This window comes from Stegodyphus dumicola, chromosome 10 (assembly GCF_044657685.1).
Source record: "Stegodyphus dumicola isolate Sdum_Otavi_A_Nest chromosome 10, ASM4465768v1".
NCBI lineage: Eukaryota > Metazoa > Arthropoda > Arachnida > Araneae > Eresidae > Stegodyphus > Stegodyphus dumicola.
In genome coordinates this window covers 56708249-56734719 of record NC_140777.1, presented here as the reverse complement: position 1 = coordinate 56734719, position 26471 = coordinate 56708249, and the positions used below count along the sequence as shown (strand labels likewise).

General features: G+C 33.7%; 1 protein-coding gene across 2 annotated transcripts in view; it reads left to right on the top strand.

Annotated features, from left to right (window-relative positions):
• Window positions 1-23199, top strand: part of LOC118193527 (sodium/potassium/calcium exchanger 5-like) — an 89908-nt gene extending 66709 nt beyond the window's left edge. For both annotated transcript variants that reach the window (XM_085824946.1, XM_085824947.1), the window contains 3 exons: window positions 3838-4063; window positions 6353-6454; window positions 22711-23199. In XM_085824946.1, coding sequence (XP_085681072.1) covers window positions 3838-4063; window positions 6353-6454; window positions 22711-23036 — 654 coding nt within the window. In that variant the 3' untranslated portion in view covers window positions 23037-23199. The remainder of the gene's footprint in view (window positions 1-3837; window positions 4064-6352; window positions 6455-22710) is intronic.
• Window positions 23200-26471: the final 3272 nt, after the last annotated feature.

The window sequence follows — 26471 nt, the reverse complement described above, 5'->3', positions numbered from 1 at the left end:
AGCTTACAGAAGAAACTGGAGCTGTAAAAGACGATGTGGAAATGAGAGAAGTGGCGTCTGAAGAAACAAAGAATGAAGAAATGAAAGAAGCAGCTAATGAACTGCCTGAGAAAGATCAAGAAATGATGGATGAAACATCTAACGGGATTAAAGGAAAAGAGCGAAAACATGAAGAAACAAAAGACAGGAAAGAAGCTTTTGATTCTCAAGTGCCTGAAGTGGAAGAAAATGAAAATGCGACTGTTAAGTTCGTCAAAACTGATAGTGAAGTTAGAAGTCGCAGGCAGTAAGTGTTGAATCATCTGAAAGTGCATGTGATGCAGAGATGGAAGAAGCTGAAGTGCAGCTTAAGCAGTGCGTTCCAGTATTGCAAGAAAATTCACCCACTTCGCAAACTGGGTGTGCATCTCATAGTGCAGATTTTGTAGACAAGGACTTGATTCTAAACCCGGATACTTCTGCTTGTAAAGTATCGGATTCTATTCGCGACCCTGGTGGAAACATCGAAACTGGTTCCCAGGAAACGGTGGAAAATGAACATGTACCAGCTGCTGAAGATACCGAGGTGAACTATACGCATTCTGCGTATGATCTACAGAGTAGTGTACGAATTATTTTAGATTTTTGATGTTTTTATTGTATCGAATTTGGCTTCTGACAAAGAGTTGTACTGCCCGGGACGTGCAGTCCTTGGGAGCGGGTAGTGTTACGAAATGTACAGGCGCGGTAAAATAGCTTCCCCGCAAAGCAGTTAAAGCGCGTTTATATAAATAAAGATATATAAAACAATATATATATATGAATAATTTGAATGAAGACAAATGTTGATGGCATAGTTTGTAAACGATAACAAAGATGTATAAAGGTGTAGCTGCAGTAATGGCCGATTTTAATGTTTCGTTTTCGCTCAGAGTGATTCAGTTTTGTTTTTGCTGTATTTTGATTTGCTTATTTTTAGTTTCTGAAATTATTATTGATTGATATCTTATGAAAGTATCTGCGTCATGAGCATATGCAAGAATCATATGACAGGAATTCATTTTGAAATGACGCAGTTTCAAGCGACTTATTATAAGCGGTTACTACTTTAAAGTTGAAAAAGAGAAATACTCAATTTTTTTATCTTACATATTTATATATATAGGTTTTGCGCAAAAAAATATTTCAATTTTTAAAGGGTCTACAAGAAAGTTATATTTTATCAGCTATTCAAGCTGAAAGAGTTTAAAGATCCTTACCCTGGAAAAACCGTTAAATTGGCTTCTGTTAAAGGTGAGCTTTCTAACTATTAACTTAAATCTGTAAAACTGAGCAGTATTATAGATCGAAAGAAGCTTTGAAGCTTAACAAAAGAAGATGTATTCTAGAATTCTTTTTGTAGGTGTACACGTCTGGACGACGTGAAACACTGATATATTTCAGATTTCATTGAAACGATCCTGTTGAATTTCCCCTTATTAGAATATAAATCAAAGCATTTTTACTTCATTAAATTTATAATTAAAAAAAACTTATTACGGGCTCACTAATATTAATGCTACAAGCAGTAACTAATTAGTCTTCTTTTTCTGATTTATGGGTGCAATTTTTACATTCTGTCTTATTCTTATTCTTTGAATGCTTAAAGAGAGTTTGATTTATTGAGCTTAGTGCCTTAATTGATTAAAGTTTTTTCTCCTTTATTCAAGCAAATCCGAAGTGTGTATCGTGAACAGAAAAATCACTTGGGATTCGATACTCTGATTATGTGATTTAATCTTTCAAAAAATTTTCTGCCATTTGCCGAAATGTTTCTCGTAATTCAGAACATTAAAAAAATAATAAAGGAGAAATAAGTATCACATTTCGAAAGATATGCTGATTAATTTCGCTAATTTGGGAAACGATAAAGTTATTTCTTTAATGGCTTTTTCTCATTTTTGCTCTTTAATCATCGAAAATGGAATGATAGTAATTTTACTTTACGAATTTTTGAGCAATTTCATCGAATTTAACATCTGAATTCTAAAACCATTTTAGGCCTAGTTAATTAACTATAATTTTCTGCTGCTAGGAGAAGATTGCTGAGAAATTTAGGTTTCTAAATTAGTCCAATTACTCTATTCTTTTAGAGAAACGATCGGCAATGCGGAGCCCGCAGAACAGTTTTAAAGTGCCCTCCATTCAATTGTCTAAATTCTGCTTAGATATTAAGACAATAAAAAAAACCTCATAACTGTAATGAATAATTTTAGTAAAAATTCTTATTCTATTTTTTTCATTTTAACAGCTGTACGAATTGTACAATTAAATATTCAATAAAAAACAAATCGAAGCGACATCTAGATAACAAACACTACATGGCTAGCTAAATTAATTTTCGACAGCTAGAAGCCGCTGACTCCGCATAAAATGAATTTAGCAGACTTAAACAAAAGTTAGTGCAGCCTTTGAAAATTGTTAATGTTGTGACTTATTTCACTTGTCTGCAAGTAGCATTCGAGGAAGTTTGCGATTTTTGTCATTGCCTAAGAGCACAGGATTGCATTTTTCGCTGGTATTGTGACATCATAAGATTTTCTTAAATTAGTAGCATGAGTAATGCCAGAACCTTCCGTATGGAAGAAATATCAGCTAGATCATCTTTTGTGAATTTTATTTAATATAACAACAGAATTTCGTTCTTAAATCTTGGGAGAGAAATAATTTGCGAAAATTAGGAGATTAAGTTCAAAAGTCTATTTGGAACCTCCTTTTCCAGTTATCAAGTTAGATAGTTCGGAAGCCCCCCTCCCAATAGGAGTTGATCGAACAACTTGGCTTTTTCTCATGGGAAAAGAAACCCGTTAATTGTAAACGCATGCTGTAATGAATAGTACAGAATGGTCCTTGAACAAAATGATGATGTATGATTTTGCATTATAAATAAATATTCACAGAACTTTTACTAAATAGATAATAAGTGTCATTTCTTCAATAGATGTGTATCATTCCGAAAACTGTATCCGTTCCTTAGCAATTGTTAAGCGGTATAGAAACATATAGAAAGAGTTAGATTAATAACATAAATGTGCAGTATATCTAAAGAAGAAATAATATAAATGGATTATAACTTTATCTTCCAGAATATAAAAGTCAGATAGCTCCTACAGGAAATTCAAAGGTGATTTAGTCGTCCAGCATAGCAAGTAAAAGACTATATGTATAAGATTACTGTTGGCTTTTTCTCGTCTTTTGAACCCGTTGGGGCAAGTTAAATAATTAAAGTCTAGAACTTCTTCTGTGTTTTCCACCTCGATATAAAAGTCAATGTTTGCTATTTATACAAAAAGCTTGAAATGCATTTTAGAGTGCTAGTATTTAGATTGATGCATTTTTCAGGCACACATCTCTTTATAAGGACTCGAAACATCTTGCAGATTTGGCTTAAACATTTACGATTTTCAAATCACATACTTTTCTGCCACGAAAAAGCAAAAGGGAGGAAAGAGATTTTTTTTCGTAGAGGACTTTCCAAGAGAAACTAGTTCTTATTCGTGTTATTTAGTTATCACGTTTAACGACGTTTGAGGCTGGAAGAAACTTTTCAGAAAAATGAGCTTCTCCGTCTTCTAGCATTCTAGGGTTCCTAGCTGAAACATGTTTCGTTGAAAGCTGTCGAAAATCTACCATGCATCCAGTCCATTCACTTGAAAAAAAAAACCCGGATCGAACTCTCAGTATTCAGCGATCTTAATCACTCTACCACTGATGGGATGAGTAACGAACTAATTTTACATTGAAAAATCTCCTCATCATCATGAAAATCTCCTCAGTTCAAAATATTCAACCAATTCATTATTCTCTTTATCTTTTCAGTCTGAGTCTGAACCAGACGATGACCTGAAGCCCTGGGCCGTCCCACAAGACAGCACATTTCAGTTCATTTTGTGGTTAATTACATGGCCAGCTTTAGTGGTACTAACAGCTACCATACCCTCGTGTAAAAAAGCAAATCAAGGAAACTTTGTGATCACATTCATCTCTTCTGTTATATGGATTGGAGTTATTTCATATATGTGCTCGTGGATGGTCACGATAATCAGTAAGTTCTTAAAAATTTCTGAAATGCGTTGTTTAAGATAAAACTGTTCTTTTAAATTGCTTCAGGATAAAAATCATTTTATTTGTTTTTTATTTGCTTAGAGGTTAGTTATAAAAATCTATGAAATGAAATGTAAAATTTGATTCCAATCAAGAAATTAAAATAATTGAATGCATTAGGAATGTATTCTGAACTCAATTCTATACTTTCATTTTTGTGTCTTATAATTTCAGTATTTACATGATAAATAAATACGGATGGTCGTTCGCACTTTATGGATATGATTTTCTATTTCGATTTTTTCATTAGGATCTTGAGATAATAAAGATCTTGATATTTTCAATGTAATCATCTGCTACTGTTTTATTTTGATTGGAATGCAGAACAAGAGATTTGTTTTGGAAATGGCAAAACTGATGGATGACTCAAAGGTTACGTAAATGCACTTTTCGAGGTAAAATATTCGTATCAATAACAGCGGTGTAAAAAACCGAGGTTTTGCATTTCAAAGAAATGTATTTTAAATATATTACATTTGAAAAGAAAAAGCGTCCAGTTGAATACAAGGCTGCAAAACTGCATTCCAAGATTGTTCGAACGCGGGCAAATATAAAAAAGGGAAGTTTCTGCTCCTAAAAGAAATTCACCTACTAGAAGACCCACTGCATAAGCTTGGAACGTCTTCTGCACTGTAAGTAAAGTTATTCATAAGAAATCCAACTTAATTAACCGATCTCTCAAAGCAAGTTGAAAATAAATCAAAAATTTCAAATTCTGAAATCAAATATATGTCAAATATTTTGTCTTACGGAAATCAAGTTTCTTATAATTTTATTTTTTTTAATACGTATGTAAAACATTCCCAAATATTGCTATAGGAACTGGAAACCTCACTAAAAGTTAAATTTTGTTATTTGTCCAAAATTAATTTTTTTCTTAAATTTGAGTTTGCCAAAACGTTAAATATTATCGTCATTTGAAAGACTTCTGTAACTGAAAATATATGTCTACAAACAACGATTGCGAAAATAAAGGTCGGTTAAGGGATATATAAATTTTATCCCTCTCTTTTTTACATATATACGTATATATATATATAAGGGATATATATAAAAGAGGTGCACAACTAGATGTTACAGCAGTCCCATATACAAAACTTCAACTTCCTACTGCTAATCGTTTTTGAGTTATGCGAGATGCATACATAGTACTTATGTATGAATGTGACGAAAAATTTCATTTTGAATCCCTTTTACAATTTGTTTTGGAATAAAGAGTCGTTTGTTATGTCCATATGTACTGACATCACCCAAAAAAGCAGTCAAAATGGATATGTCTATTGAAATCTGATAACCGAAATTTTTTGCGATTACTATACTTCCTTAACTTCGTACAAAAGTATAAAATATCAGTTTTCTAGTGCTCAGCTAACAAAAATGATAGTACGAAATGGCTTCATCAATGTACAGAAATGTTCCCAACAGGATTCACGGTAGTTGCTGGATTGTATTACAACGGTAAATTAAAACTAAAAAAATTCTCAAGTAAGGCTAAAATTAATTCCTCTGTTATAAGCAAAATATTTTAGAACCGATTTTTCAAGAAGGAATTCCAATCTTACAAGACACAAAATCCCTTTTTTTTTTTTTTTTTTTTTTTAAAGATTTTGAAACTTTTATTCCTATTAAAGTTGACTTCGTATGGGCAAAGCCCGTCTGACTCCTGCTCATTTAACACAAAAATAATCAGAAACAGGAATAAATGTATCCCATTTAATGAAATACCTATAAAATCACCTGACTCTTATCCTATGGGCTTTTGCGCTTTCGGTTTATTAAAACGTACCTTAGAAAAACGGCATAAAAAAAATACGGAACGGTCTTTGGAAAATGACCCAAAAAGTGTGGAATTAATCTGACATGAGGGCGCAAAGGGAAAGTTTATTTCCATGAAAATTTCGAACTAGTGCTATAGGCAAGAATTAAGATAATCAGTTAGAATACTCCCTTTTTACATAAAAATTAATTATCAGACTATTTCCACAAAGTGTGTACGACCTTCTGATTATTCCATAAGCAAATCATTTTTATATTTTACCTAAAATGAAGGTGTTCCGCTACGTGTTTAACGCAAATGCATTCAAATATTCAATATTGCCATAAAGTTATAAGAGAATGTTAGATTCTTTTGGGGATCAGGTTCTTTAGCATTTTAATGCAATTAATAAAATAAAACTTAAATTTTAAGGAATGTTTATGACAGAATTATGCATATTTTTCTTTTTTTAAGGTCACACGTTTGGTCTGCCTGATTCTGTAGCTGGTATTACTATTTTGGCAGCTGGAATAAGTGTACCAGAAATAATTGCCAGTGTAATTGTGGTCAAGAGTGGTGAATATTTTTTTTCTCTTTTATTTTTATTGTTTGGTCTAGTTTTTCAAATCAATATTTCATATCTTGCAATTGCCCCGTTTTTCATTCTATTTCCCAGTAGATCTCTGATCACATTTTTAATTTTTAACATTTAGTGGGGAAAATGTTATCCAACAATAAAGGAAACTGAGTTGAATCTCAAAATGTAAAAATTCTATTCTACCAAACCCTAATAATTTTCAGCATTATTTTATTCTTAAATTTTATTTGATCTGAATTATCTTAATATTATCTGTAACATATGAATGAATTATCTATAGCTGTAGTACCCGTCACTGCCCGGGTTTTACGCAGATTGATGAAGCTTCATTTAATGAGATAGTACTATTCTTTTCGAGTAAAGTAGACAGAAGAAGACATAAAGGTCATATAAGACTTTCTCTCGCTGAGCTGTCTCTTTTACATTCCACTACTTATTTATGTTTTTTTACGTATTTTTTACTTATGTACTTTATATTGCACTATTTATTTATTGTATTACTTTTATACTTTAAGTTCTCTGTTATATTTACATGCACTGCAATATGTTTCTTGCACCCTCTGTTCCCAAATCTGCAGCCACCTAGCCCCTGTAAGGCCTGTACAGCCACCTAGCCACTGTAAGGCCTGTACAGCCACCTAGCCACTGTAAGGCCATGTTTCTCACCCAACTCCTTTGATTCTTCGATAAGCGCTGGATAGTGGAGGACGAGGGGCATGCCCCTGCTTACCTCTGGTAGACGCCAGGTGCATCAGTTCTCCGTCACCTATCACTAGTACTCCTGCTTCAAAAACGCATAATAAGGCCCGTCCACACGAGGACGCTCCCGACGTAGTTGACGCAACTTTTTTGACGCCGGCGTAAATTCGCATGACGCAGAAGACGTAAAACTGAGTACGCTCCTGTTCAGCTTTTTCGCCCGCGACGCGCGCGTTCGTCCAATAGCCGACCGAGTTCTTATCACGTGTCATAATCAGAAAACCTTCTTGCTTACCCGTTTCAATATGGCGTCAGAACCACACAGAGATGAGTTTTTGCTTAGAAATGTGTATACAGCAATAAAATAATCACTCCATCTTCAGATTTCTCAAACCGTATATATTGGTATAAATTTAAAATTCTCATTAAAGGGAAAAACTGTATATTTATAAAGCAATGATCCGACCACTATATGCTTCACCTATTTATAACACCGTAAGTAATAGGAACCTAAATAAATTACAGTTTCTACGAAATCAAAGTTTCTGCCTTACAAAATTATCCTTAATTATTATAAATATTGGCTATATCATGTGTAATAAAAAGCTCTATAAATATCCCAATATTAAATACACCAAAAACTAACTTCAGCAATATAACATCTTCTAAAATAAAGCAGTTGACTGTGAAAGAGTATTCAATAAAATACAATTACGAAATTTTGGAGGAAAGTTACAACTTGTGTCATACAGCAATCATTTATTGAAATTTAATTAAATTACCTTTGCAGTGACTTCTACTTGTTACATTATTGTTGACAGGTACTGCTATCACAGATAGCTGAGTGGTCAGCACGCTGCTTTGCGGAGCGAAAGGTTGCGAGTTCGAACCTCACACGTAGCTAATACGTAAAGTCAGTAGTTTTTCTCATTTTGAAACTTGTTTCTCATATTTAATCATGAATCATTATATTCTTATTTTACCTATTATTATTGTTTTCATTTCTTATTTTATTCGTTATTATTATTGTTTTTAATTTAGTTTAAAAATGTACATTGCAAATAGAAATCCTTATATAATAATATATCTGCATCTCTTTATCATATATCATCTATAAATTCTCTTTATTTTTACTTTATTGCATATTTTACCATGCACATAATTTCTCATAAACTGTACAAAGTTTGAACCTCTTTCTAAATTCAAAAATAAATAAAAAGAAAAACAAAAGGCCAAGGGAGGGGGAGTTAAAAAAATATGAAGTTGGTTTTATTATATGGTGGATGGTGTATATAAAGAGAATTAAGTAATTTAATTCTCTTTATATACTGTATTCCAAACCAATTTTATAAATCCTAATTTTCATACAATATAGAATCTGCAAGTCTGTCAAACTGGTAGATACTCATCCTGAAGTAATTAAAAAACAAGTAATATAAAAAAAAAAAAAAAAAAAAAGTCAATTCCTACTTAGGTCCACAAAGAAAAATTAAAAAAAATACAAATAAATAAATAAATAAATAAATAAAAATACAAACAGAATTTTTTAAAATTAAAAATTTTAAAAATTTTAATATGTGAAAAAGCTGTATTAACATCAAGTGTCATTCATTACAAGTTTAAAAAATTGTATTTGAACTTGATGAATAAAAAGCATTTTATGTACTGAAAATTTGAACAAGATATAGGGAGAGTGTGAGATAATAGTAGGAATTTAATAATTCCGGATATTCCTTTCGTAAACGAGGCAGTAAAAAAAAAAAAATCTAAAACCTCTTTGAACATAAATAAATCTTTCGGACCCATTCTTGCCATTTTTTGCGGTTTTGCCTCTGCTTAATAATTGCACTTAATAGTAAAATTTCAGCTATTAAAAAAAATCATCTGATTCGGACAACTTGCCGCAAACATACAGAAGCACGCGAAGTAATGAGATACAGCTCTGTTGACGCTATATTACAGCGTCACGTGATTTTTGCGCAAAATAATTCTATTGGTTAAACGCACTCTTCGCAAGCGTACTCGTTTGGACGCTTTTACGCTGGTAACGTAAAAGCGCGTTCGTCAGCTACGTTTCGAGCGTACTCGTGTAGACGGGCCTTAATGATACAGCGGCGCCCGAACTAAAAACGGTGGTGGAGATTTGGCGATTGGGTCCCCTAATCCCCAATCGCCCTTTAAAAGGTGGAGTATATAAGGTATCAAAAGGGGACGCAGCCCAATCCAACTAACCAAGCAAGTTGGTCTCATGGTCGTAACAGGCCACGCCCAATTTAACAAATAAAAATAATTGAAACATAAAATAACTAAATGAAAATAATCCTAATAAGGTATTTTTCTCCCTCCTTTCTGCATGCCTTTGTGGTATTACGGTAACACACTCGGCGCGTAATCGAGAGGTCCAGGTTCGAGTCCCAGCGAGGGCATTGCAAATTTTTCATGTATTCTTATTGCAAAAAATCTTAATTTCTCTACAGTGGCACCCGAATTAAAAGATGGTGGATGATGATTCTTAGGCAACTTTCCTACTGAAAAAAAAAAAAAAAAAAAAAAAAATTCTAATGACTTTACAAGTTGATTCTTCAAGAAAAGCTCTGCGGGTATCTTTATAAGTAAAGAAATGTGACCGCATGTGTAATTCATACAAATCTACTATCTTTTATTCCAATCTTGATCGAATTTTGCTTTATTGACCTTCAAAACAAGAAAAAGGTTACTGTCGCCATAAGATTTTAAAAAAAATCACCCCACGAAGTACACTTTTAGAACATTTATTTTAGAACGTTGCGCTTACATCCACCTCAGGTTCACGCTACCTTTGCTGCATTTCTGCTATCAGTAAAAGTCGTACATGTCAAGCCAGGAATTTAAAATTGTCTTTTCACAATAAAGAAATATTTCTAAACAGTTTTAGCTTTGAAATGACACATCTTGCATAGTTTCCCGTCGCCGTTGTTGCGTTCCCGCTATCGGTTCTTACTAGAACCTTCAGGTGGTTCCTTGTTCATGTACTCTTTCGAATAGAGTAGAATTTTCCTGAAAATTGCAAAGCCCTTAAAGCAAAACTTAAGTGCGTTCTCTATCACTTTTTTGCGAGTATTTCGAAAACGGTGAAGAAATCGGCCAGTCGATTTTTCGAAAGTTCAATTCCGAAAACAGACATAACCGGTAACAAAGAAAATACAAGTTCAAACTAAAATTATTACATGGCGCCGTGTTAGTTCTACACTGTTTTCCAGTCATATTCGAGCTTGGTAAAATTTTGCACTTTGAATTAAAATAAGAGGAAAATCACTCTCTGCTTTATTACCTATGTATCTGCGGGCATATTGGCACTCTTGATCACTACCTCTTTAACTGCGAAATCACATAGGATTTCCACCTCAAGCCATTTACCACAACAATCAGCACAACTCTGGTTCCGGTAAACACTGAAAACCAACTTCCTTCGCAATAAACTTCAAAATATTATAAACTATTTATCCATCAACTGCGAAAATTTAAAAGTTCCATAAAAATGATTGAACAAGAGAATTCTGATCTAAATAACAATATTTTTAAACTATGGACTTCTACAAGGTATGGACTTCTACATATGAACATTCTACATATAGACATTCTTTCACACTCTTCAAGACGTGGACTTCTACATACGTATAAGTATATGGACTTCTACATAGACTTTATATTTTTATTTTATTACTTTGGACTTTTACATATATTTGTATGTTGACTTCTACATAGACTTAATATCTATATTTTATTTATAGAACAAGCTATTTTATTATAACAAGCCGAAAGTCTAAATGGTGGTGCGGTTGCTCAATGCATGTAAATATAACAGAGAACATAAAGCATAAAAGTAATACAATAAACAAATAATGTAATATAAAGTACATAAGTAAAAAATACGTAAAAAAAAAATAATAAGTAGTGGAATGGAAAAGAGACAGCTGAGCGAGAGAAAATCTTATATGACCTGGCAGATGTCCTGTCCCAAGGCTGCAATCATGATATTAGTTTGACATATCTTATGCACAGTCACACGATTGTGTGTAATAAAGCGTCTGTGAGTGTCCACATTGCTGAAGCACTGGCGTAGGTGAGTTGCTTTGGTAAGAGGGCATTGATAGACGTAGTGGCCTTCTGCTCCTCAGACGCAGGCTGCAGTTTCAGAAATGCCAAAGCGAAAGAAATAAATAGGAAACGGTCCGTGACCCTTGACAAAATTGGCGATTTGTAGGACTGACACTTGTCTTTCAAGGGTAACTTTTAGGAAGAAATCATATGTACGTCTCCCGGTATTACTTTTTTAAGTCCCATTCCTGTTGCCATTTTAGGGTAGCTTTTTGAAGCAGCTTCTTTTTCAAGTAAGAGGGAGGTGCCAGAATATTGATTTACTCTGCGTTTATGTTGCTACTTGCCTCTTTGGCAAGTTTGTCGGCTGTTTCATTGCCTATCAAACCTGCTTGGGCTCTGATCCATACTAGTTGTATGTGCTTATGTAGAAGCAGGAGTACATGAAAAATGAGCAATGCCTTCGCCGCGACTCGAACCTGGACCTCTCGAATACGCGCCGAGTGTGCTACCGTTACACCACGTAGGCATGCAGAAAGGAGGGAGGAAACGCTTCATGTTTAATTAATTAATATTTGTGCAATAGGCGCCTCTTAATGTGATCACGTTTGTATTTTGATCTCATTTGGCCACTTTGTCTTTTATTTTGTGACTTTACTTCAGTTTGAAAAATTTATTTTATAATATTTTGATCATATTAATAGAGTTGTTGATGACAATAAGCGATACATTTTCCATGTTTTTTATATAAATAGGCAAGACATCGGCAATTCGATAATAATATCTGAATGGTAGCATGAACCACGATCACATTACGTCGCGTCCACTAGATTTAATTTTGTGTTATACACAAGGTTGTAAATAAATATATGCACCTATAAAAAAATCAAGCCACAACTACGAAACGCGGCATGCATGTGTATTTTGGCAAGTTGTGTAAGTGATTACCATCATAATTGTACTTTATATTACACTATTTGTTTATTGTTTAACGATACAACGTCCGTCTGATTCAGGTGGTAGAATGTAAAAGGTCAGGTGCGGCGAGTGACGAGCATAATCACAAGGATTTTTGTGGAAGGACTCCTGAAATAGTCCTTATGCTTTGTTACTTCTTTATGCATAGGACTTTTGCTGTCAGACAAGGAGAATGTATTTCAAGTACACGGAATATTTACGTTGGCATCCCGCAATGTTCTATCTCGGCCCGATCTTTTATGTACATTTGTTATCATTAATTAAGGAAAAAACACAAAAGTGACGATTTCTCAAGTTACAAGTAGAATTTAATGAAACTGACCCACAGTATGCAACACATAGTAAGGTATAAAATAGCACGAAAAGAAATTATTATGTTTTAGAAATAAGCATATGTATGAAATGAACAAATCGGATGTGTCAGTTTGGTATAGGGGGAAAATTGCTTCAATATGGAGTATGATCTCGCCTGAAAGCAATGCAACACTTACAGCAACGTGGGATGCTGCCGATCATGCAGTCTATTAGTTCCGTAGGAAGTGAGAGTCATTACTCTTGCAAAGCAATTGCAAGCGTGGCAAAGGTCTAAAGAGGAAGATTGAGAGCAGATATACGTCTTCCTAAAGCATTCCAAACATGCCCGATTTAATTCAAGTTCGGTGATCGAGCTGGGCATTCCATGCGCTGAATTGTTTGCTGCTGAAGTTAATCATATACGATCCGAGCCCTGTGCAGTCTAGCATTGTCGACTTGTAGCAGGAAATTATCATGTATTGCCCCAGCATAAGGGCATACATAAGCACCAAGGATGTCATCTTTATAGACCTGAGCATTCTTGGTTCCACGTAGAAAGACATAGAGGTCTATGCGTCCACCCAAAGAGATACCACCCCAAACACAGACATTGTCTCCTCCATATACATCTCTCTTAAGGATGTCTGACGTATGATAACGGGTTCCAGGTGCTCTCCAAATCAAATAACGTCTACTATCGCTTTGGAGGCTAAATCTCGACTCATCCGTAAAGAGAATAATCCTCTATTGATCAGCTCGTGACGCGAGCTGCACGCAGATGGCAGGTCGCCTCGTGTACAGACCTCCTTCGTGAAATCTATGCATGGTTGACGTTGACGCCAACCTTTTAGGGCTGCAGCAAGGAAGTATCTGAGCTGAGGCGGAGTTGAGGTTCTATTTCTTCGTGCGCATAACAACAAATATACGTCATCAGCGCTCACAGTAGCGATTTGCCGTCCTTGGTTGAACCTTCTGGATGCTGAATGTGGGATTAGAAATCGTTGCCAACATTTATAAACTACACATATGGACTAACATTTTGCCATCTGGCCACTATTATCAGACTTTGTCCTGCCTCTAGTCTCTCAATAGCTCTCCATCGCAGTGCTTTGGGCAAGTGATGACTGACATTGTTACAAACGGCTATCCCCGATTTCTTATCTCATTACCACAGCGAAATTTGCAGGCTTGCTCTGAAACATGCAATTTTATGCTCCTCACAGATGACGTATTTCGATTTTGCAGCGCCACTAATTTTCATACTGCAGTTTTACTCAGCAATTTTTATTTGACTACATATTCAAATTTTATACGGATTGGCTTATTTTTGAACAAGTTATAGCTATTTTTGTGACTTTTTCCTTAATTTTTGAAAAGCAGTGTATTTTAAGTCAGCGACATCCGTAGCTTCAGAACAGATGAAAATGCCTTTCTTTACGTGCTAGGCAGACGACACGCCAGTATTGACCAAATCTCGCAGTGTGGGTGCGAAGCTCCAGGATAACATCTCTGAAACTGAACAGTGATGTGCCAGATGAAAGACTAGCATTCAGCCGGAGAAATCCCAAATACCGCCTTATCAGAAAATTTCGAACTAAAACAACATTATCAGTATCTTCAGGCGTCGAGTCCCAAGAGTAAATCAAGCAAACTACCTGGGAGTCAAGCTACACAGCTCGTTTCCTTAGACATCTCACATTACTAAAGTTCGAAACAAATCTCTGGGAGTCATTATTCGACTGTACCTACTACTAAAGGAGCAGCTTTGATGAGAAAGCTGCTCCTTTAGTAGTAGGTACAGTCGAATGTAGTAGGTACAGTTTGATGAAAGTCTTTGATGAGAAAAAGGCATATTTACATCTCGGTCATTAGGTCGATTTTCACTTATGCTTCCCTCACATGGGCAAATGCGAGTAGAAAGGACATTGTGACTTTTCAGAGATTGAAAAACATGATTGCTCCCTAAGTAGGGGGCAAAGTATTTCCGAAGTAGGGGGTTCATTACTGGAGCTCTGTACTTTATGAGAAATAAAAATATTCATGCTGATCTAAAAACTGATTATCTTAAACGAACTCACAAGAAGTTCTTTGTAAATGCTTCGCACAAAAACCCTACAGATAATGCAAATTTGCGAGATTACGTGATTCTACAAGAAAAGCGAAACATCGTCCCCTTTTCTGCATTTGACTTAGATTTTATGATACGGAAATTACTTCGATATCTTCACTAGAAGGGCGCAAAGTAATTCGACAACCAATAGCAAAGCTATGCCATGGAAACTGCTGATCATATTGACCTATGGGATTATATGTCTCTCGTAGAAATGTGTGAGGATTACCATCAAATTGGACTTAATTCTCTAATTATTTTGCTAGGTCATTTGTGTAATCTTTATTGGTTTGATATTACATCATACAAAGAAATTGTACTTAATTATATAGTTATTAAGTTTCTGGGCATCATCAAAAGCGATCACACACATGACTGCTTGGAAACGATTGCTGAAATGTTTTCCGCCTTGCATGTATTTCGGCGTTCCTTAGTTACTCATCAACTGAACTCTCCGTAAATATTTTCATTTATTTTATTTATGCGTAGTTTAACCGCATAAGTGAAAGTATCAGTATTTGGTGCTTTATTTTGATATGCCACACTTGCATATTCTGTATATAATATACATTTTTCAATGAAATCTACTGAAGAACATGTGACTTCAGAATTAACATTGGATCCATCTTAGTATTTCGCTAGGTTTTCAGCACTCTCATCGCCGGCAGTGAGAATACAGAGGAAATGTGCCTTGACTTTTATCCCATTCATTCTCATCCCTTTGGATAATAAAATTATAAAGAACTATTATGCATGAGGCCCTTTAATGGGATTCCATGAAGCACTGGTAACTGTAGTATAAAATCTCACTTGAAACCTGTATAACCACCCAATCATCACTCATAACGAGCATTTAAAAATTCGACCGCACTGACGGCTTGAATACACGACATTGTAACGAAAGACATCTTTAAGACTTACTCAACGGCGTTACCAACATGATCGGTCGACATATTGGCCGAAACGATATGGTCGTTGTCCGTTGCTGGAACCGTGGCTCAGCGAAGGCATAGTCAACGGTCATAGTGGCTCGCGACGTCCCCGGCCAGCAATGGACAAGATGATCGCGCAATTAGAAGAGCTGCCACGTCCGCTTCAACAGTTATGTTATCATCGATTCAACGTCATTTGTCAACATGCATGAATCCCTGAATATCTAGGGATAAAAATCTCAGAAGAGTTGGTGACTCTAGGCTCAAATTTTAAAGTCCATTAAGATGCTTGCCTCCGCATAAACAGTGTCGTCTTACATAGTGCCGCTCTCGCTGAAGCTGGGACAATGTCCTATTGGAGAAAAATGATCCTCAGCGATGAATCCCTTTTTCTCTAAATACTGATGACTGCTGCATACGTTCCGGGAAACGGAGAGGTGAGTAGTTCAATGTACTATTTGTTACCGAGAGAGGCACACAGCCAGAGCACAGGGTGTGACAGCCTGGGAAACGATCAGCTGAGACAGTCTTTCATCATTGTTAGGGCTGCGAGGTATTCTGACTGCTTGCGAGAATGTTGATGGCATTTTGTAGCCGATCTTACTGCCTATGTTCGCAGGTCGACCAGCTTCTGTTTTCCAGCAGACCAACGTTCAGCCACATTACAGTACGACTTCCCCAACAATGTCATCTTAATCAACAATGTCATCTTAATCAAAAATGTCATCTTCATCAACAATGTCATCTTCGACATCTTAATGTTCTTAACTGCCAGGGCTCCAGATCTGTCCGCCTATCGAACATGCTTTGGACATGTCGGGCGGGTAAATTCAGCCGTGTACTAATATGACCCAATTCGATGACTAGTTTCTTTATTTGTAGCACAATCTACCCATAGGGCCCCCCGAACATTCCAAATTTTCCTGAACAGTTCCTGAACCAAATTTTGGTTCTTTTATCTGTTTGTATATATCTATCCATGTTTAATTTATTTCCTTGAAACCAAAACTCCCAACATAATTTTTAATATTCTTCTATATTATTTTACAATTTTTATATCATGTATATAAAATTCTGCAACATATTTGGTGTGGAGACTGAGAAGCAATGTTGAATTAAGTGCATATATTCTGTATTAATTAGCCAGTCATATGAAAAGATTTTATAGTTTTATCCAATCATTATCAAAGAGGAGAGAACAAAAACGGAAAGAGAGGGAAAAGAAGATTCCGCGTAGTAAAGTCCTCATGGGTTGGAGGGGAAAAGCAGACAATTCGAGTCCCATGGTAACAGAAAGGAAAATCTGGTGGAATGTTACGGATAAAGATACGTCAACCAGCGGAAACATTAAACGTTACGTAATACGTTAGGACTTCCCTTTCCTGCAAAAAGATATCTCCCCCGACGCAGTATACAGTTGGTAAACGTACTGTTATACATCGCTACTAAAAAAATAAGCAATAAATGAAACAATCGCCATATCAGCTATTTAAAATAGTAAAAATATTCATCAATTCCTGAAAATTATTCAGTCTAATTAGATATATCGACTAAATTTTAAATAAATGTGCGCTTAAAATATTTGTTTTGTCAGTGACAATGAACATATAATATATATATATACAACGTATATTATAGAATTTATATATATATATAAATTCTATAATATACTTTGTGGGGAAAAAAAACGTAAGTGCATCGGGAATCCTTAACATATGCTCCTATACAGCTTTTTAAAATTTTGCGACTTTATTGTTGAGCTGCATGTTGTGTAAGAGTGAAGAAAACGATGCTTTAAAGCTAAAATGACCCTCAAAAAATGAGTTAACAGGAGCACATACAAGAGCAATCTTGTAGACTGCGAGCTCAGAAAAACAGTAAAAAACCGTAACAAAACCATTTTGGAAGACCTTTAGAATTTAAAATCTTTAAGATTTTTTGGGAGGAAAGGGATGACAGAAAACTGTTTGACGAAAACTATGATGAAGGATCTGTGTTATACTTGTATTTTATTCACATAAGAATAAGATAAGACCAAATAAGAATCACATAAGACCGATAAAAAGCGACTCAAAAAAAAAAAAAAAAAAACTAGACTTTTCAGACGGGCTGGCGTAAAATCTGTTTTTCTAAACCAAAGTTTTTGAACTTGTTTTGAGCTTCCGCCTCGCTAGACAACTATCGAAGCATAACTTGTATTTCAAAATAGAAGTTTTTTGCGTAAACAATATGTTAAGGTAGTAAGTACTTTGCTCCAAAAATTATTAATTCAAATATTGAATTATTTTTTAAAATAACGTTGACAATGAATTTCACTGCTTTCTATATCTGTATTTAATTAATTAATTTATTTATTTACTAAAACTCAATAAAGGAAAGAAATTAATCTTAGGAAGGATTACCTATTAAAAAAATAGCCATGATACGTTTCAATAGCCTTAAGTGTGCCCTTTCCTCTCTCACTTTGCCCCACATCCATTCTTTTCTCAACGAAAGAGAGGAAATCCGGTTTATAAAAGAGATTACTTTGGTGTTTAAAAAGAATAATAATAATACCCTATTGTTTTCTGGCTACAATAAGTAAAATAAGGTTAAAAATATTTTTAGAAGTCATACTAAGTTCAGTTTACTAGCTTACAACTGATTTGGCATTAATCCTAATGTGTAAGATAAGTGTATTATTAATAGAACTAGATTCAACCATACTCAATCATTGCCAAATCAGCATTAGGTCAGTGATTTTCATAATTTCATATTTTTCAATTCTTTTCTACTTCTACGAAATCATTCTGTAATACCGATGTGCCTCATCAAAGTTTGGAAATCAGCATTCTAAACATTGCTTTTCTGTGGTTATTGTTTAGAAATTCTATATTAGTGTGCTACAGATAAACGAATTTAAAAAGCAAAGTACAAAATTTGTAGACTTCTTTAAAAATATTTAATTAAAAATATGCAAACATGATATTTCAAAATAATGTAACTGGCTATAGTTATGCGTTTTGTAATGTTATATAAACATATGTAAATATTTTAATATTTGGTTTGCTATACATTTGTTCAATAAATTTTATGTATATAAATATTCAGAACTTATTAATAACCCTGGCAGAACTTTGAATACTAGATTTCAAAATTTAACAACCTTGGCCACAAATTTGACAATATTTATCCAGATGGGTTGCTCACCTGGCAACTATCTGAAACAGTAGTCCAGGTCGCTAAAAGTTTTGAAAATTACAGATAAAATGCATTCATTACATTACACGTATACCATACTTCACTGAGTATTGTTAAAATTGAGTTTGGTTTATTTATTACGGTAGAACACTTGAGGACCTTGATGGGTGAGTTGACTGATGACGGTACAGCACTTAAAAAGTATCTCTTCGAAAGAAAGGAGTATCTTCATGGAGGACTTTTTAAAAAGACAGTACACTTTAAAATTAATTTTAACGTTTTTGCTTTTTAAACAAGAAATGTGGATACATACACAGTTTATGATATAGTTTTATCAAAAATAAGATAAAAGTTTCAAATTTTAAGAATTAAATTTTTTAAAACGAAAAATCGAATTTTTTAAACAAAAGTTTAAAATGTTCCTTGCACTCCAATTTTGAGTATTCTATTCTAACGTTCACGTTAAATAAGTACTTTGATAAAAGTATTTCATTATCGTTTTTGAATCGAACAAAGAGTGAATTCTTATAAATTATTTTTGTGAATTCAGCCCCAATTTTGACAAAAATTTTATCTTTTGTTAAATGTATCACAATTTCGTAATATTTATATACAAAAATGCATATACACATTTATGCTAAAATATAATAACAACATAATTTCTTTCAAATTTCATTCATTTGTAACGAAAAATGAGACGCATGGAACATTTTGAGACATTTGAATTGCCAAAAATTGCTTTTTGAGGAAACTCCATTTAAAGTTTTGCCTCAGACTCACTATTAATACACGTTCATGAGCAGCATCAAATTACTTTTACAGTGAGTTTGTAGATATTAAACATTATTTTCTTCTCATTTGTGTATTTTAGCGATATAATATTAAATATAATAGAAAAAAATATACTATCACAATTTGCGATACGATTCGAAGAAACCAATAGAAACGATCTACTTTATTGGTTTTATCCAATGAAAACTTATGAAAAATCTCACAGGACCTTATGTTTTAACTTCATTTGCAACATTAAATTTATCTTTTAGTCTTTGCATTATTTTTTGCTATTCTGTATTCCCTCCCCCCTAAGCAAGAAAACGTTTTCTTTTTGCTTTTATTCAGGCTACGCTGACCAAGCTTTTCTGCAATGACTTTAGAAAGCGAGTTTGATAACTTTTGTTCTGTGCTTATAACATTTACGACTCTAAACGTAAATTCATTAACAGTTAGTAATACCAGAATTCCTGAATAACAAATATATGAATATTATACTCATATGAATATAAATTTTGAATATTATATGCAAATAACTGCATATATAAATTATAACACCAGCCAGATATCTGTTAGCATATATTTGTTTACAGTTTCTCCGAAATTCAAAGGGCAATGATTTTGTTCTTCACACGTTCTAAATGCTTCTTTAAAAATTAGAATATTTGACTACGGTTTTTTGCATATAATGCAGTTAAATATGCTAAACATAGTAAGTGCAAAAGGAAAAAAATCTCGAAATTTCGGCTAATTTTTAATTCTTTTAAAGTCTACCCTCCCCTTAAAGGAAACTCACTCGTATTTACGTTACATATGAGAATATCGTGTACACAACAATGTAGCTAGTCCGTTCTCCAGAATCTAAGTCGGGGGAGGCCGAACTTCAGCGTTTAGCGGTTTTTCCCCCCGCCCACTGGTGAGCATCAGTCGCTTCAGGAGGATGCCTTTGTGCAGGCGTATCCTGAAAATCTTATGCAGCTGCTCATTCAGTCTACTAATGTTCAACGGTCTTTATATATAGGCATTGAACGGGCTCTGTTCATAGTTGAATGCGATTAACATGATAACTCGAGCATCTAAACTGGATCTTGAACATCTAAAATACGGTCTTTTGATCACGTTTTTTTGCTGCATCGCATGAAATGTCAAATATTTTAGTGTCATTTTCCTGAGGAAGTACTGATATAAAATCTGACCATGAAACAAAAACATAGTAGATTAAATTGAACTGGAAAAGCTTAAATGCATGAAAACTTCATTGCATATAGAAGCACTTATGTGCAGAAGTTTTTTAAAGTATATTTCAGCTGATGTTACATATGATAACTCTCTTCGAACTGAATATCAAAAAATTGATAAATTCCTGTCTTGCACTGGCACAATCTAGAAAGGTCTACAGTTTCCTGGTTTTTCACTAACACTTGTTTAGAAAGGTCCACAGTTTTTGACCCAAACTCATGAGGCAGAACATACTTGCATAGCTAAGTCATCTTATTCCTTTTAATTATTGCACAATTAATTACAGTTAGACGTATTATCTCATTTAATAGCAATGAAAGAAAATAAATTGAGAAAGAACTGGTTAGTGCTCAAGTGCATATTAAAATACATTAAATGGAATCAATACATCTTGAATACGAAAACCAGTCATTGTGAGTACTCAACATGATATTTTTTTTTTAATTTATTACGTGCTGCGCCGAGAAAACCATGAATATGCCCATGCAGCCAACCCGTTCCCTGGGAATCGAAACCCGGAGCGAAATATCAGTGTTCAACGGCTTTTACCCCTCGGCAGTTGGTGGACCCTCAGCATGATATTGAAAAAAAAAATAATAATTAGCAAAGATTAACAAAGAGATCCTACATACTGAAGCACTAAAATTTATGACTTACTTTTTTTTTCTGGTCATTAACTACTAAAGAGTTTTCGCCAGTAGATCGCATTAAAGTGCACTAGGCAAAGATATTTCCAAATAAATGGTACTAGGAAAGTACCAACACCCGTGGGCGAAGAAAATTCAGCTGCGTGAGCAGGCATATCTTAATACTTACGAAAGTAGGCGTTCATCATAAAAATTGTGCAGTGATAAGCAATGGCATTAAATTGAAGCATGCAGACAGGTGTAGTGAGTTATATGGCAAATGCAGATGGTGAACGCAATATAGCTAGTAAGAGTGCAGGATAAGCAGTAGTGAGACATCATGAAAATGGCGCCAAGACAGTTTGAAGCTGTGAATGGCATAAGAGTTCAAAGTCTTTCAGAATTATGCAGTAGCTAGATAGGCCGTAAAAAGTTCAAAATTTCGTAGAATCATACGATAAAGTAAAAATTCATACAAAATAATTAAAAAAATCAAATAGTAACATAAAAATCTTGAATAAAAAAAGTTTCTTGATTAACATAAGTATAAGATGCAACACAAATAATAGGATAGAGTCCAATTTCAGAGTTCAAGTAAATTTTAAAATTAAAACTTACAAGTTACCACCATGACGAATTGTGATAAATTGTCCTTGAGCGTTTGACAGTGTATTCAATGGTTGGATCATAATCCAACATTTGTTTAATTGCGTTATACTGACTATGCTTCATCTTCTCGAAGAAGTTGAGAGCTGTCATGAGTATAAAGTTATGCACAGATGGAATATTCAGATCGTTATGAATTATAGAGTTTCTCACGTACCAAGGTGCATTTACAATGCTACGTAGAATTTTATTTTGAAGTATATCCAGTTTTTTTAGTTCAGTTTTATTGGCGATTGCCCAGGCCGTCACTGCATATAGCATGATCGAGGACTAAAATTTCGGATCTGCTTATAAACACAGTTTCTTTTCTTTACCCCTGACTATAATTCTGTGAAAGAAATGTGGGGAAAAATTGCGTGTTGCATAAAAAGTGTATTTTTATTCAGGTAATATATCAAAAATAAAGATCTGTCTAATATGTAAATAAATAAATGCAAGTTAATGATATATTAGATCCTAAATTAGTAACTTACAAAACAGATTTATTAACAGAAATGTTAATAAACTTACGAAAGCAAATCCTTTTATATTACTGTCTGAGCACTTCTTAAAAAGCTGTAAGCTAAATAATTTTTATGTTTCTCTACCAAGTAATAAATTATCTTATGCTTTTAAAAACACTGCAATAAACACAAAATAACATATCTCTTGTTGTCTTTCAGGGATGGCTAATATGGCGATATGCAATTTGATTGGCAGCAATATATTCGACATCCTCTTTTGCTTAGGAATACCATGGTTCATCAAGACTTTCTTCTTCTCCGCTACTTCCAGCCTGGTTATCAACAGCTCAGCATTAACTTACACGACAGCCACCCTTCTCTCTACAGTAATTCTTTTGTTTATAACATTTAGTGTAGCCGGATGGAAACTTAATTGGAAAGTAGGCTTAATGTGCTTAACGCTGTATCTAGGATTCCTGGTGATTGCATGCATGTGTGAGCTGAATGTATTTGGGGATATGAATCCACCAGCATGTCATACATGAAGAATTTCTCCATACTGATGTCTTCCGTTTTGAAATATATTATAAAGAAGGTTATATACGTTGTTTGTAACTTCTGTGTAGTTTAGGTAACTCATGAAGTATTACTTTGAGTTACTAAGTTTTGAAATTGTTGATTATTTTAAATAAAATAGTTGCTTCTGTACGTGAAAGTTTTGAATCTCTTACTTTTTATGAATGCGTATTTTTTTCTTACTATTAAATGTAACTTTGCACAACCAGTTTGATTTTTTTTCAAATCCCCGCATATATGACTAGCTCCTCGGTATTTTTCAAGAACATTTTAATTCTTAGCTAGTAGTCTGATCACCAAAATTGTTGCTTAAAGTGCACCGAGGGGGAGACGGGTAGACCAATATTATACTCACAAGAAGAAAAGACACTCAGAGATAACAAAACTGTGCGTGAGATTCAAACTCGCAATGGAATTCGGAGTAACAATCAGCTTCTTCTAACTTTAAAGACACCCAGTGCAATATTTTGGAGAAAATGCGTATTATTATTCAGAGCATTGGATCGAAAATTAAGATCTGTTCAATCTGTAAATAAATAATGGCAATATAAAGATATATTTAATACTAAATTAGTAATTTATGAGGCACAGAAGTTTTTAATGAATTTGTAATTGCATCATTTTATACTACTATCTCTATTTTAAGATTCTTTTATTTAATTAATACAAAAGAATGTGTTGAAGAAAACGTAGTTAGAGCATCGAAGAGAAAAAAAAACTATTCAGTCAATTAATTCGAATTAAAATAAAGTAAGTTTTCTAAATTATTCAGATAAATCAGCTAAGAAAAAGAACTGAATATTTTGATTATTACTGTTAACTAGCTGAACATAAAAAAATCGTTCTTTTCTATCACAGTTGTCTGCCTATAATGATCTATAGTTTTTAATCCAAGCTCATGTTACAGAACATACCTGCAAATCTAGTTATTTATTGCTTAGGATCAATTATTAAATGATTGAGGACTATTATACAATTTATTAGTAGTTAAAGAAAATGAATTGCAAGAAAATCGGGTAAGTACTCTAAAAGAAGTACTAATTTTCAAAATCAGTTAGTTAAGAGATCCTACATGTTGAAGCACTAAAATCTCAAATTGTCGTTTTCGAAGCTCTCTTTCCCTACTTCTGCATATAAAAAAGCTAGTCTGTGTAAATCATTTTATACTTTCATTTTTTTTATTTCAATTTATCTGAATATTATACACAGATTAGCATTTTTTTATAATCGAAACATTGGCCATCCATTCATTTCATTAGGCAGATAGTTCCCGCGTGTTTTACCATATTCAAGTAACCATACCCAATCACTCTTTCCATCATTGTTATTGCAAAGTTTGCCATTTAGTCCAACAAGCTGTATTCCCTTCTAAGCTTATGCATATCGCAAAGTATGTTTCTTTAGCATATCGCAAAAGTAATTTTACTCCTGAATGACTAATAGCTCAGATCATATGTCACAGACTTAACTAAAACTAATAAAGATAAAATAATTTCTGATTCTCAAGCAAATTCATATTACTTACAGTTCACAATTAAGCTAACAGGTCTATCCCAGTGCCTGGTTCAGGAAGATTTCAAAAACTAATTACCTATTAATCAACTGCAAAGGAGAAACTCTCCAGCTTGAAGAACTACCGTTGATGTGGGCTACATTAATTAAGATAAGTATTACCAGTTCTAGTTCGTTCGATTCTGGCCTTGAATAATGTTGGTTTGACTTGAATTTGAGCCCAGGTTAACGGGCTGGCTACATGATTGGTTTTCGTGGTTTTTCCTATGTCGAACGTGAATGCGAGTCAGGTTCCCTTAAGAAAGAACAATTTGCCCTCCTCTTAGGCAGACAGTCCTCGTGTGCCCTGTTTAAATAAACCTACCTAACCCCTTTTATGCTATTGTACGCTCACTACTCATGATTGTATTTTTTGTATTTCCTTCAGACCCCTGTCTTCTTCATTCCTCGAATCCCAGCTTTCCTGTTGTTTTAAAGAATCCATATTCATGAGATTCTCACTGCCACGTTCTTAAAGGTTTCTAAGGTTTCCTTTGAGGTGGCCAACATGTCTTTTAACGGTAGTCTAATGTAGCATCAAGGTAATTCCATATCATACTTGAAATCGTGATGGTCTGTTTCAAAACAAATTCCTTCTTATATTCCATGCTTTAGAAAAATTTCAAGACTTAATGTAGCTTCAGCGGTTTATCGCAGATCCCTCTGCATATTTAAGAAATGTGCTAAATAATTCAGGATATCCAGTGTTTCTATAGAATGCTTTTAGCAATAAATAAGATAGAAGAAAATGGTTACTATAAATGGTAGCGTAAAAACTGAATTCCATCACGTCCACAAAATTGAAAATTTAGCATTTCTGTAAATGGAAATTTAAAACTCATGCTTTAGTAATAACGTTTTCCGAATGTAAAAGATATGTTTTAAAAACTTTGCATTTAAATACTTATTAAACTTTGCATATACGATGGGAGGGCTTTATCGTTACTGAATTTAGCGACGTTTGTATACAGTTTGTTAAGTTTTTTATAAATGATATCACGCTTAGTTTTATTTCTATGTCTTATAATTATTGCTATTATTATTATTATGGCCATAAATAAAACTTTTTTCGCATATTCCCACCCACTTACCCTTGCGTCATCCATATAAATAGCCATAAGCATGACCCATAAGTACTTCCTTATTATACCGGCCCCTAATCTCGCCAAGTGTTCTTATATTGTGTTTCATCTTTGCTAAGATTTTCGAAATTGCATTGTTTTTTTTTTCTTTATATATATATATATATATTGATGGCGAAACACGAATTGAATAATTGAAGAGTTAGGTTTGGAGGCAACTTCCCTTTGATAAGTCTGTCTCCTGCCTGCTCAACAATTATTCATTTATGCATTTTTATAAAATTTTTTAGGATTAAAAATTTTTTTGGAATTATATATTTATTCATGGATTTTGATACTTGCACTTGATTTACATATGCTCTCAGAATTTAAATGATATTGTAGATTAGTTCGCAGCAATCATTAATCATTTATTTGTTTGCAATTAAATTTCATTATTTAAAATTTAATATTAATTATATATATATATATATATAATATATATATATATAATTTTCCTATATAATCCTACATAAATATATATATAATTTTTTTCTATTATAATTTTCCTTGTTTTTTTTTTTTTTTTTTTTTTTTTTTTGTGAATATGCGGTTAACAATCTTTAATTTATCAAATAAAGAGGTGGATACTAAATCGTTTTTTTTCCAAGAAAGAGGTCTTTTACCTGACAAACGAGTATGCGAAAATAACCACAACAGGAAATATGTTAACGACGAAACGATTTGAAGGTTTATAGTAAAAAAAAACCTTAAAAAGAAGAAAGGCCTCGG